Here is a 12,417-nt window from a genome sequence, read left to right as displayed (position 1 = left end):
GATGAGAGTAAGGGCTTGTACAACAAGAGGGCAGCGTGCAGTTCAGTGATAAACTTCTATCCTCCAGCATGGATAATGCAGAACAGGAAACAGTGCGCCGCTGGATCATAACACACGCAACAGTACAAAGACGACCACGGCAGCGAGCACCGGTGCAGCGCGGTAAGCAGAAGGGGCATTGCCAGGTGCCGGGTGCTGGGGGGCAAGGTTGGGTGCCGGCTGCTGCAGTGGCAATGCCTGCTGGTGAGGGTAGACGACTTGCAGCGCCGGGAGCTGAGCCACCAGCTGAGCCACCTCTGGAGGCACGCCATCGGGTAGGGGCACGTCCCTCAGGTCCAGTTCGCGGAGACGCCTGAGGCGGCACAGGTGCTGCCAGCCGCCGCCAACCATGGTAGAGTTTCTTGACAGATCAAGTGACTCCAGCTCCGTGAGCGCCGCCAGCTGCTCTGGCACGGATGCCAGGCCACAGCTCCGCAGCGTCAGACATTGAAGATGCTGAAGGGAAGACAGCGGCGCCAGCCCTGAAAGGTCGTCGATGGCAATGGCCAGGCGAGTCAGCGTGGTAAGCTGGGACAACGCCTCTGGTAACTGCTGAATGCGGCAATTCGTGAGATCGAGCGTTCGCAGCGCAGTCAGCCTGCACAGATGCTGCCAGTCGACTGCTGCAGGGTTAATGAAGATGCAGGCAACATCGAGATCGGTTAGCTGCTGCAACGCCGGCAGCGCTGCTGCCACATCATCTGCGCTGTGGACGGTGCATGTTAGGGTTAACCGCTGGAGTTTCCCCAGCGGCAGCAGGTGCTCGGAGCGAATGGTGTCCTCAGGCAGCAATCTGTGGAACGACAGCAACGTCAGGGAGGTAAGAGCTGTCAGGGTAGCCAAGGCGGCTGGCAGGTCTTGGTATGGGCGGAAGTCGTCTGCGACGCTCTCTGCATCGGTGTCCATGGTGAGGGCAAGGTGCTCTAGCCGGCTCAGGGCTGCCAGGCCGCGCCAGCTGCCAGTGCAGCGGCGACAGCCCATCGACAGCCACCGCAGAGCTGTGAGCTGCCACAGGCTGGCCACATCGCCCACTGCCACATGGCCAGAAAGCTCCAGATGGTTCAGGTGCGCCAGGTGTGCCAGTCCGTTGAGTGGCACAGCATCGATGCTGCTATGGAAGGCACTTCCTAGGAGCAGAGGCACAGCCAGCTTAACTACCAGGGTGGGTGGGAGGGCGCTGAGGCAGGCTAACACGTCTTCCTGCCGCGGTGTGCGGTGGCTGAGAGAGAGAGAGAGAGAAGACCTAGGTAGAATAATACGAGGGGTCTTGGAAATCTGTCGGTGGCTGCGCCCCCACTTAACCAGCACAATGCATGCACGAGCTGCAGCATGGTCAACATTGTAGGTTGGTGCATGGCAGACTGTAAAGAGCCACAGCAAGGCAGATCTCACTCTGATGCTTGAGCAGCCAAGTGGCCAGCCCTGCCACGTCTGTCACAGTGGGCCTCAAAATCATAAGGGCCTCCGGGAACCATGCCAGGCTGGCATGCCTCAGGGTGCAGCAGGTGGCACACAGTCGCAGCCTGCACCATGGTGGGAGCGGAGCAAGAAGCCCATCAGCGCGGATTGGTGCTGAGCAGCAGCAGGCAGAGGCGCATACAGCGCTTGGATTAGGTGGCAGATCTGTTGCTGCCAAGATGATGACACCCCGCCACTCCCTTTCTCAGCTCACTCGTCAAGCAGCGTGAGGTGGCTGAGGATCAGCTGCTGCGCCGGGCCAGGCGTGCTGAGGACCTCCAGCGCCAGCGCCGCTGTAGGGGCACTGTCCGTCGCTGCTGTAGAGGCACTGTAATCAGCTGCAAAGGCAGTGACAGTCATTGGGCCCTGCACATCAGCAGCAGTGCATTCCTTGAGAAACAAGGTGCGGTTCAGCACAGCCTGAGACGTCAGTGGAGAGGAGCAGGCAACGAAGCCCAGCAGGCAAGCGGGAACAGTATGGCCGATGGGGTGGTTGGCGAGGATGCGAATAAATCTCAGAGAGGGGCGAGCAGCGAGGCATCAGGCGGAGGGCTAGCGGCGGGCCGCCGGTAGCCAAGCGGCCGCGTTGGCGAGTGAGTGTCACTGCCCCTTGTCAGACGCCTCGATTTCTTCTTTGAGACTCATCCCGCAGCATCAAGGATGTACCTGTTCAACTGTGGCAGGGTCTGGTCCACGGTTAGAGACCTGTGCTCGGAGCTCCCAAGGGCGGGCGACTGCGGCGGTGCTCTGTGAATGCTTGAATCGAAGTCGACGCATATCGAGGGTAATCAGTCCAGTACGGCATTGCGTTTTGGCGAGGTGTGGGACCCCGCAGTACGTACGTCGCTGACAGTACACCCGTGCACAACTCTCTCTCTCGCCGCATTGCCGCATTGCCGACATCCACAATTATACAACAGGACTCCGAGAAACACTGCCGCAGCCCACCTCGGGGATGTCGTCGCCCCGGCGCTATGTGGAGCCGCCACCCCGCGTGCGGGTGCTAGATTTCGCGGCCTCCAGCGAGGTGCGCGGCTTGGGGGCCAGCCGCCAGCTCTCCACTCCTGCTGCCCGCCGGCGGTTGGCCGCCACTCTCAAGCGGCGCCCCGCCGCCTGCACATGCGTGCACTCAGCCAAGCACGACCTGCAAACATGATGTGGCAGAGAGGCTGGTGCCACTCACGCTCTCTCCCATCTGATATTGCAGGACCGCTTCTCGCCGCCCAAGGCCTCCATCTATTTCTCTCCTGACGGTGAACGGCGGCAGGGAACCGTTCCGGCGGTTGAAGAGAAGGCTAGCAGGCACCTTGGGAAGGCGCCCCCTGTCGGACACAGACACGCACCAGGCCCCTGCCTGTCTCCCTCTGCCTGCAGGCAAGCGGGTGTTTGGCGTGCAGGATCGGCCCGCGGTGCGCGTGCTTCGCTACGAGGCCGATGCCGCGTCGGCCACCGCGTCGGCCAATGCCCAGGAGCGGCAGGCGGCGCAGCCGGCGGGCCGCCGCCACGCGGCCTTCTACCAGTACATAGATGCCGTGCGCCGCAACGAGCAGCGCTGGGGCCTGGATGCCATGCAGGCAAGCACGCCGCACACGCTGCCTGCCATGGCGTCTGCGACGCCGCTGCCCTCGGCCCCACGACCGCCGCTGTCACCCCGGCATGAGCCCAACTCCCGTTCCTCCACGGCTGTTGCCGTGTGCCGCAGACGCGCGCCACTGCCCGCTCCTCTGCCGCCGTCTACAAGGCTCGCCTGGGCGGGTCCCAGGGAGTGGCAGACTGCCTGGTGTGGCACCCAGACCTGGACCTTGCCGCGGCCGGCGCGGAGGAGGAGGAGGAGGGTGGCCAGGAGGCTTGGGAGCGCGGGGGGCAGAGCACGCCGCGGCGCCGCCGCCGTGCCGTGGCAGCGGACGCAGGGGTGAGGGCAGCCGGCCTGCTGCGACAAGTTGCCACTGGCTGGGCCAGCCTGCGCTGCGGCTGCGATTTCGTGTCATGGGGTGGCTTGCCTGCCAACGATGGCCCACCAAACCACGAATACAAGCTTATCCGGTGCCCTTGCCTGGCACACGCCTTGCGCCTGCTGTCATCGCCCCCGCTGCTGCAGGCGCGCCCCAGCACCGCGCCCGCCGCCGCCAGCCGCAGCCCCACCTCGCTGGACATGTGGAGCCAGGCGAGTCGGGGCAGGACAGGGGGTGGTTGGTGTACACATGTGGTGACCCTTCGGGCAGACGCAGGCAGCGCTTGGGAGCTGTGTCCTGCAGGTTCATGTCCAGAGCTGCTCAGCGGGCCTGCTCGGGTGTGTGTGCGTTGCCAAGCCTCTGTCTACGCCCGCAATGCCTCGCAGTCCCCGTATGAGGCCACGTCCCCACGCTTCAAGTCGCGGGCGGCGTTTGAGCAGCGCCGATGCGCCACGCCCGACATGTGAGGCCGTCAGACCGCCGGCTGGCGCTGGGTGGCGCCGGCTTCTTGCCCAGTTTAAAAAATGCGCTGGGCAATAGAGTGGCCAGCGGACGACAGGCTGGCTATAAGCAGATGTGTGGCAGCTCTGGCCCCGTGCTGCCCCATGCTACTGCTGTTGCTGCGGCGCACGGGCTGAGAGCCTGCTTGCACCCTTGCAGGGACTCCATCAAGCGCTACAGCTACCTGCAGCTGCACAAGCAGCGCCGCACAGCGGCGGCGGCGCGGGAGGCGCGGGAGGCGGAGCTCATCAGCACTTGGCCCCACGGGCTGCCGGTGAGGCTGATGGAAGAGGGTGCACCTGGGGGCGTCGACGCGGAGGCACCGCCCAGCTCCTCTGCTGCTGCCGAGTATTCCGCCTGCTGCCGCTGGCGCTGCCATTCCCGCCTGCTGCCAAGTCTGGTGCGCTGACGTCGGCCAGCCGTGCTGCCGGCCCTCCCCTGCTGCTTCCTTGACCGTATTGAGTGTTGTCTGCGACAGACGCATGTGATGCGCGAGGCGTGCACCGAGGGCCTGCACCCTCCTGCCCTGGAGCACACTGGACCGCGCATCACCCGCTCGCCGCCTCCCGCCCCGCGCTCCTGCTAGCAGCCAGCAGGCGCCCCGCGCCGCCGCCGCCCCGCGCCCGACAGGCATGCCTGCGAACACCGGCTGTGCCGCGGCCCACCACTTGCCACCCCATGTTGCACATGGCCTGCAGGCTTGGCTGGTCATTGCGTGCTCCTGCTCTGCTCTCCCTCCTCTGCTCTGCTTTCCTCCTTCTGCTCTGCTCGTCCGCTTCCTGCTCTGCTCTCCATTCTGCTCTGAGCCCAAGCTGAACCATGGGAGGCAGTAAACATGTGTTGTGTGCCGACACCTGCCAGCACCTGCCTGCCTTGGTGCCGTGCAGAGGACGGAGCTGTGCCGTGCACAGGCGGCCGGGCTGAGGGTGGTGGGCCTGGGCATCGGCGGCAACCCCCTGAGCATGCCTCGGCGGCAGTACAAGGCGCTGCGGCCAGGCATGAAGTGGTACTGAACGTATTGGACCTTCGACTTGTACCGGAGAATGACCTTATGACAAAACCTTAGCTGCAAAGGCGGGCAGATGATTCAACATGCGGCGTGGCGGCTCACACTGACCCGACCAAGCAACGCGGCAGCCAGGCGACCGACCGCACCATACAGCAGGCTTCTATAACATTGCCACCCTGATTTGTGACGTTCCTTTCCATTAGTGATGATTGATGTTGCTCGCTTACACCACTCGGGATTGATTTGTAAGAAGCTGGGCAGTGCCCAACCGATTCGGCATATGCATAGCGGGCACGACAGGGAGCGGAGGGAGAGGGCAGAGCAGCAGACAGTGCGGGACTTGTTACTTCCTAGTTCTGTTTCTAACTTCTATGCGCCGCCAGCCGTCCAGACGGCCGCTGCGTCGTCTGACGCTTGCAAGCCGTGGACGAGCATGTTGGCAGCTCGATCGGCGACATGCTGCCAGAACGGAGGGAAGCGCTCCCGCCGCAGCGGTTGCCTCCCTCCATCTTCCATCTCGGCACCGCCAGATGAAGAGCGTCGACGGATGGACGGCGCGGGTGGGAGGGCCGCGGCAGCCGCGGCAGCCATCGCGCTAGGCACCGCGGCGGCACGCCAGGTCAGGGCAGCACAATGCGGCATGCCACGCAATGCGGGCGCGCCTTACCAGGCAGCGCGGGAAGGGGCAGGTGAGGGAAGGGGCATCTGTGCAGCAAGGGGAGCCTGCACTCAGGCGGGCAGGGAATCAGGCTCGGCGGCATCCCCCTCTCCTCTGCGTCGGGGAGCCCAGCGCACGCAGCGCAGCGCAGCGCAGCGCCACGCCCACCTGCGGGCGGGCGGGGCAGCGGGAGCACACCCGATCAGCAACGGCAGAAGAAGAGAAGCAAGCGCACATGCACAATGCAATGACGTGCCCCAGGCGGCTGCTCTGCCGCTGCTGCTGCCACCGGCTGCTGCCACCAGCTGACGATGCGAAGTGCTGCCGGGGTGCAGCCGCCGCCACGTCAGCCTGACCTGGCTCAGCCGCACCTGCACAGCAGCACACAAGGGAGCAGGCACGCCCCAATAAACCCAGCTGCGCGGCGTGGCTGGCAGCGCGTCGAGGGCAGTGCCTGGAGGCAGGTGTCCTGTTGATACAGGGCTATCAAGCAGGCAGTGCAATCAAGCAAGCTGCAGGTGGCGGCAGCCAGTGCATAGAGGCCGCGCCGCAGCTACATCGGCAGCACACAGGAGGCGCGGCAGGTGGCGGCAGCAAAGGCAGATATGCAGGCAGCATGCAGCGACAGGCGGCGGCTCAGGGGAGGCACCGACGAGGCTTCTTCGCGTGCTTAGGACAAGCCTCCAGCCAGCTGCGCGGCAGCCGCGATCGCGCCAGGGGTAGGCAGCGCCAGCCCTCGCCGCTCGGCCTCTTGCTGCACCGCCGCGGCCGTCGGGTGAGGCTGCTGGGCGGCCGGCGAGGCCGGCGCCGCCGCCAGCTGCCGCCGCTGCTGCCACAGGGCGGCGCTGAAGGGGTGCGCCGCCGTGGCTGCCGCCGCCAGCTCCGCGGCGGCGAGCAAGGAAACCGAAGCAGTCATGGAGACAGCCTGCGATGGGAAGGCCGGGCATGTTGTGTTGGCCCCAGACCAAGCGCAAACAGCACACAACCGTGCAGCTAGTGCAAGCAGATGCAGGCCGCAGACATCAGGCAGCAGACAAACAGTGGCAGAGGCAGGTAGAAAGCACCGACAGCTGCCACAGCGAGGCAGGCAGGCGGGGTGGGCCACGCGGGGCAGCAGAGGACTCAGTGCGGCACACGACAGATGCGGCACGTACAGGCACGGGCATTGCTGTAAGTGAATGCAAAAGCCCCAGCTGCGAACCGCCCCCGCTGCCTGGCCCCCGCGCCTTGCCTGCTGCCAGAGGTCTGCCGCCGCTGCAGGGACGCTGCTGGCCAGCGCGGTGGCGGCTGCCGGCAGCGCCCAGCTCAGCGCCGGGTGGCGCCACAGCAGCGGCGAGCGCGGCTCGCCCGCCGCCCCTGCGGCCGCAGAGGCAGAGGCGAAGGCCTGGCGCGCCAGCGCCACCGCGGCGGCGGCCACCTCGGGGCTGCAGCTGGGCAGCAGCGACTCCAGCAGTGCCGCCTGCTGCGCCCGCGGCAGCGCCAGGAGCAGCGGCGCGGGCGGCAGCGCGTCGGGCGCCGCCGCCGCGGGCGCCGCCAGCACCGCCGCCGCCAGAGGGTCCTGCCACCGCTGCTGCCCTGCCTGCTGCTGTGTCTCCTCCTCGACAGGCGGCCACGACAGCGGCTCCTGCACCTGCCCATGCCTGCCGGCGGCCGCCACTAGCCGCTGCACCGCGGCCGCCTGCACAGCTGGGTCCCACTCCGCCGCCGCCGCCGCCAGCCTCAACGCCGCCGCCTCGCGCCACACGCGCCGCTCCAGGGCGCCGCCGCCGGCCGCGGCGGCTGCCACGGCCGCGCGCAGCAGCCCGCCGTCCATCACGCCGGGCTGCTGCCGCTGCACAGCCGCCGCCAGGCTGGCGTGCAGGGCACAGCACAGGTGCCAGTAGGCAGCAGCAGAAGGGGCCTGCTCGCCCGCTGGCGCCACCAGCGGCGCCGCGGGGCCCGCCGCCACGCCAGGTGGGCTGCTGCGGGCGACCGAGGCCACCACATCTGCCACCCGCAGGCCGCCGGCAGGCCAGGCCTGCCGCGGATCCTGCACCCGGGCAGGCAGGCGGTCAGCAGGGCACACAGCGCAGGGTTGGGCAGCCTGCCCAGAAGCGCAGCGCCGGCCGGAGAGGTGGCGGTGGCGGATGGCACAGGAGGGCAAGCGGTGGCGGATAATTTTGAATAATCAGCTTGGCAGCCCAGCAACCACAGCAACAACCTCACAAAAGCCAATGAGTCTCTCCACAGCCCCCTCACCTGAGCATATCCAGCACCCCAGCAGCTCAGAAGCTTCAGCGCAGCTGCCGCCGCGCCCGGCTGGCCGCATCCCGCCACCGCCGCCGCCAGCTGGGCGGCTGCCGCGGGGTGCAGCCTGCCGTGCAGGCACATCAGCAGCACGGGGTTGCCCGCGCCGCGCTTTCCCACCGGGGCCGGCGCCGACGCTGCCGCCGCCACAGCCTCCTGCAGCAGCAGCAGCAGCTCAGGCTGCGCCTGCTGCTGCGCCTGCTGCGCGTCCTGCTGTGCCTGCTGCGCGGGCTGGGCGTCCCCCTGCCCCTGCCAGCAGCGCCAAACCGCCTCGAGCGCCGCCAGCTGCACGGGCCCCAGCCCCATGCCAGGCTCGGCTGCCGCCTGGCATGGAAACACTTCCGCCAGAAGCGAGACGCCGGTACCGCCGCCGCCGCGCCCACCGCTGCCGCCGCCGCTGCTGCCGCCGCTGCTGCCGCCGCCGGCGGCGGCAAAGCCGTCGAGGCGGAGCATGGCGAGCGCCAGCGCCGCCTGCGCTGCCATCACCGCCCCGGGCTGCCGCCTGCTGGCTGCTGCAAGGGCCTGGGACGCCTGCTGGCGCTGCTGCTCGCCGCCCACACGCTTGGCGTGCGCCTGCTGCAAGCCTGCCTGCGGGACGACACCCACCAGCCCCAGGCTGTCTGCACCCATGACCAGCGCCGCCCTGCACGCTGCAGCAGCCTGCGGCGAATGCGCCGCCGAGGAACCGGCCAGCGGCGGCGGCGGCGGCGGCGGCGGCGGCGGCGGCCAGCCGCGCAGCAGCGCCGCCAGCGACTGGCGCCGCCCCAGGCTGTGCTCCGCGCCCGGCGGCAGCCGCCCGTGCGCCGCCGCAAACGCGGCGCAGCAGCACAGGGCGGCCAGCAGGCGGGGGTGGCGCTGCAGCGCCGCCAGCAGCGCCGCCTTGCTGCGGGGCAGCAGCGGCTGCTGGGCGGCGTCGCCGCCGCCCTCCGCCGAGGCCCACTGGCACAGCGCCGCCGTGCTTTCTTCCTGCCCTGCCGCACCCAGCAGCTGCAGCAGGCGCAGGCCGAGGTCCAATGCTGCGGCCGCCTGCTGCTCCGGCACGCACGCGCCGCCATCCTCGCCGCTGCCGCCCGCGCCGCCGGCCGCGCCTGGCGGCGGAGGGCCGAACAGGGCCAGCACGCCGCGCTGCAGCACCGCCGCCGCCTCCTGCCACCGCGCCTGCTGCGCCGCCGCCACCAGCCACAGGCGGTAGCTGTGCGGGGCAAACTGGAGGGCCGAGTCGGTCATCATGGCGGCAGAGCAGCCTGCAGACCAGGGCAGGTGTGGGTTGGCTTTCAGGAGCGTCGGCTTGGGGATCGAGTGGGCAAGGGCCCTTGGTTGTAAGGGGAGGGGCAAGGGAAGAGGGAGAGCTGGGGGGTGGGCACGCACCGCCAACAAGAGAGCGCACAACCATACAGGTCGCAAGGGAGATTGCAGCGCAGGCAGTCAAGCGGGCACCCACCTGGCTGCTGGCAGTACAGGTGCAGGTACAGCGGCCACACCACCGCGCTGTGCCTGCACGATGGCGGGGCAGGGAGGGGGCGCAGATGACGGCATGGTATGGCAGGCTGGGCGTGGCGCCAGCCAGCCAACCGCACTGCTGCATGCATCCGCGCCCGCGCCCTTTCCATCCGAGGCGCCAGACCGGCGCTGCCTTGTTGCGTTTATGAACGCACGCTGAGAGACCAAACAAAAAGGCTGGCGCTAGCAGCTCAGAGCCAGCTGCCAACGCGCAGCAAGGCCAGGACGGGACTGGGACAGTGGCAGCTTGGCAGGAACGGCGGCAGCTTGCTGCTCCCACAAATGTTTTTGCCAAGGTAAAATAAAATCATGAAAACATTCTAAAACAAGGAGGTTGCCTCACATGTGATGCTCCAGCCCGCGCTTCAGCACCTTCAGCATCGCCTCCCGCACCTCTGCAGCCGAGCAGGGCAGGCAACAGCCCCGACGGGGCAGCAGGGGGTGCGGGTCAAGGAGGCAGGCGGAGGAGGTGCAGGTGTGGGTGCAGCAGGCAGGGGTACGTGGCACACAGGAGCACGGCAAGGCACCATCCGGGGGTCCCCAAACCAAAGCAAAGCCGGCACGGCACGCTGCGCGATGCGCGCCGGGCCAGGGCAGGCAATAAAACAGGCGTATGAAGCGCAAGAGCAGGCAACAAGAGGACACGAATAAAGGAGGGCAGGAAGCCCAGCCTGGGCGGCCGGCGCACCTGACGCGAGCGCGGCGCCGCCGGCGGCGCCCGCCTCCGCCGCGTGCCGTACCGCATAGCTAACCCACAGCTGCTCGTCTTGCGGCCGCTCCAGCAGCAGCTGCTCGTACTGGCGCTGCCAGTACCGCTGCTGCCGCGGCGGCGGCTGCTGCTGCGGAGCGGCAGGGGAAGTGGCGGCAGCCGCTGCTCCAGAGGCAAAGTATCGGCTGTCGGCACTGCTCCCCTCGATCCCTGCCTGCTGCCGCGCGTCTGCGCCGCCGGCCGCTGCAGGGCCGCCGCCGTCCCGCGGCAGCCGGCTGGCGGCGCCCTCGGGCCCCGGCAGCAGCTGCCAGCGCAGCGCGACGCTCAGGCCGCCGCCCACCGCCTCCAACAGCGCCGCGGGCGGCTCCAGCACGGCGGCGGGCGCCAGGAGCAGGGAGGAGAAGGGGCGGCGCGCGCTGGCCCTGCTCCTGCCGTGCCCGTGGGCCCCGAGCCCCACGCCAAACTGCCAGCTGACTGCATACTGCGGCAGCCGCTGCTCCAGGGCCACCTCCCGGATGGCCGCCTCCGCCACGCGCCGCCGCTTGGCGGGCGCGGCCGGCGGCGCCGGCCGCGCATGCTGCGGCTGCTGGGACGCCGCCGCCGCCGCCGCCGCAGCAGCAGGCTGCTGGTCCACCGCCATCTGATATCTGCAGGATGCGCAGCAGCGGCAGCAGCAGCGGCCCGCTCCTCACGGCGACAAAAACAGGCCGCAGCCAGCAGCGAAACCTTGCTAGCACGCATCGCCTCCCAGGCTGGCCGCCGGGGTGTCTGGGCAGGGGCAGTGCCAGTGCCAGGGCATAGCCATAGCGCTGAGCACCCAGACACTCCCACTCTTGAGCCCAGACGGCAAGGCAAGGGCCCCCCCCGCAAAGCAGCTGCCCACCTGCACGCCGCGTCCTTGCAGCTGCCCCGCAGCTCAAAGGGGCACAGCGGCCAGTCGCGGTCGAGCGGAACAGGCAGCGGCGCCGCTGCCCCTGACGGAGAACCGCCGCCGCCGCCGCCGCCGCCGGGCCGCGCCGCCGCGCCGAGCAGCGCGGGGGCCAGCAGCGGCGCCAGCAAGCCGCCGGGGGCGGCGAGGACGCCTGCGCCGCCGGCGGCGGTACCGCTGCCACCGCTGCTCCCCAGCGCACCCAAGCACCTGCCCAGCTCGGCCAGCAAAGCCTCTGCCGCCGCCGACGCCGCCTGATGCTCCTGTCGGGGCGGCGGCTGGCTGGCGCTGCCTGCGGGCGCCGCGGGGGCGGCCGCTTGCGTGGCGTTTGCGTTTGCCCGCTGCTGGGCCTGCTGCTGCTGCTGCGGTGCTGGCGGTTGCTGCTGCTGCCGTGGTGCTAGTGGTTGCTGCTGCTGCGGTGCTGGCGGTTGCTGCTGCTGCCGTGGTGCTAGTGGTTGCTGCTGCTGCGGTGCCGGCGGCGGCTGGGACTCCTGCCGTTGCTGCTGCTGCTGCCGCTGCTGCCACAGCTGCCGCTGCTGCGCCACGACCGCTGCAGCCTTGGGTGGCAGCCCCGCGCCGCCAGGCACCGAAGAGGTGGAGAAGACGGGCAGGTGGCGGCCTGGCGCCGCCGCCGCCGGGGCTGCCGGGCCTGCTGGCTGGCGCGTGCCTGCAAGATCGGCATAACTGGAGAGTTCCCGGCTGCCGCCGCCGCCGCCGCCGCCACTGCCTGGCCGCCGCGCCACCTGCGCCTGCTGCTGGGGCAAGTGCGGGGGCCGAGCGGATGCAGCGCCGGCTGCCGCCTGCGCAGGCGCGGGCGGCGGCGGCGCCCCCCGCGGCTGCTGTGGCGGCGGGGGGCGGGCTGCTGGGGCCGCCTGCGCGTGCATATGCCCCGCCGTGGCTGCTGCTGCTGCTGCCGCTGCTGCTGCGTGCTGTGCCTGGTGGCGCGGCGCGGGGGCGGGCTGCGGAGGTGGCAGCTGCGGGGTGAGCAGCAGGCGCACGGGGGGCTCGCCCGCCAGCGGCGGCACCCTGAGGCCGCCGGGTGTCGCCGGCTGCGCCCGCCGCCGCCCCTGCTGCTGCTGCTGCTGCTGCTGCTGCTGCCCCGTCGCGAGCTGCTGCTGCACAGCGGCTGCAGCATACTTGAATGCAGCTGAGGTCTTGGCGACGTCCGTCGCCGCTGCTGCCGCCTGGATCGAGCCGGCCGCGGCGGCGGCAGCGGCCAGCGCAGACCGCACCTGCGGGTGCTGCTGGCTGGCGGCCGGCTGGTGCTGCTGCTGCTTCGGTGGCGCCTGCTGCTCTCCCGCGGCTGCCGGCAGCCGAGCGGGGGCTGCTGCTGCTGCTGCTGCGCCCGTGGCTGCTGCTGCGGGCTCGGCGGGCGCT

The 12,417-nt window shown here is 69.6% G+C and overlaps 1 protein-coding gene across 1 annotated transcript in view; it reads right to left on the bottom strand.

Annotated features, from left to right (window-relative positions):
• Positions 1-6,287: 6,287 nt before the first annotated feature.
• Positions 6,288-12,417, bottom strand: part of CHLNCDRAFT_139796 (hypothetical protein) — a gene marked incomplete at both ends in the record, with an annotated part of 11,486 nt that continues 5,356 nt past the window's right edge. Inside the window, 7 exons of the mRNA XM_005843852.1 lie at positions 6,288-6,542; positions 6,819-7,646; positions 7,856-9,147; positions 9,345-9,397; positions 9,747-9,798; positions 10,092-10,759; positions 10,996-12,397. Of these exons, the coding sequence (XP_005843914.1) occupies positions 6,288-6,542; positions 6,819-7,646; positions 7,856-9,147; positions 9,345-9,397; positions 9,747-9,798; positions 10,092-10,759; positions 10,996-12,397 (4,550 nt within the window). The remainder of the gene's footprint in view (positions 6,543-6,818; positions 7,647-7,855; positions 9,148-9,344; positions 9,398-9,746; positions 9,799-10,091; positions 10,760-10,995; positions 12,398-12,417) is intronic.

Source organism: Chlorella variabilis (assembly GCF_000147415.1).
Source record: "Chlorella variabilis unplaced genomic scaffold CHLNCscaffold_26, whole genome shotgun sequence".
NCBI classification, from domain to species: Eukaryota; Viridiplantae; Chlorophyta; class Trebouxiophyceae; order Chlorellales; family Chlorellaceae; genus Chlorella; species Chlorella variabilis.
Note: the sequence above shows the minus strand (reverse complement) of the source record. Positions and strands in the feature narration are given on the sequence as shown.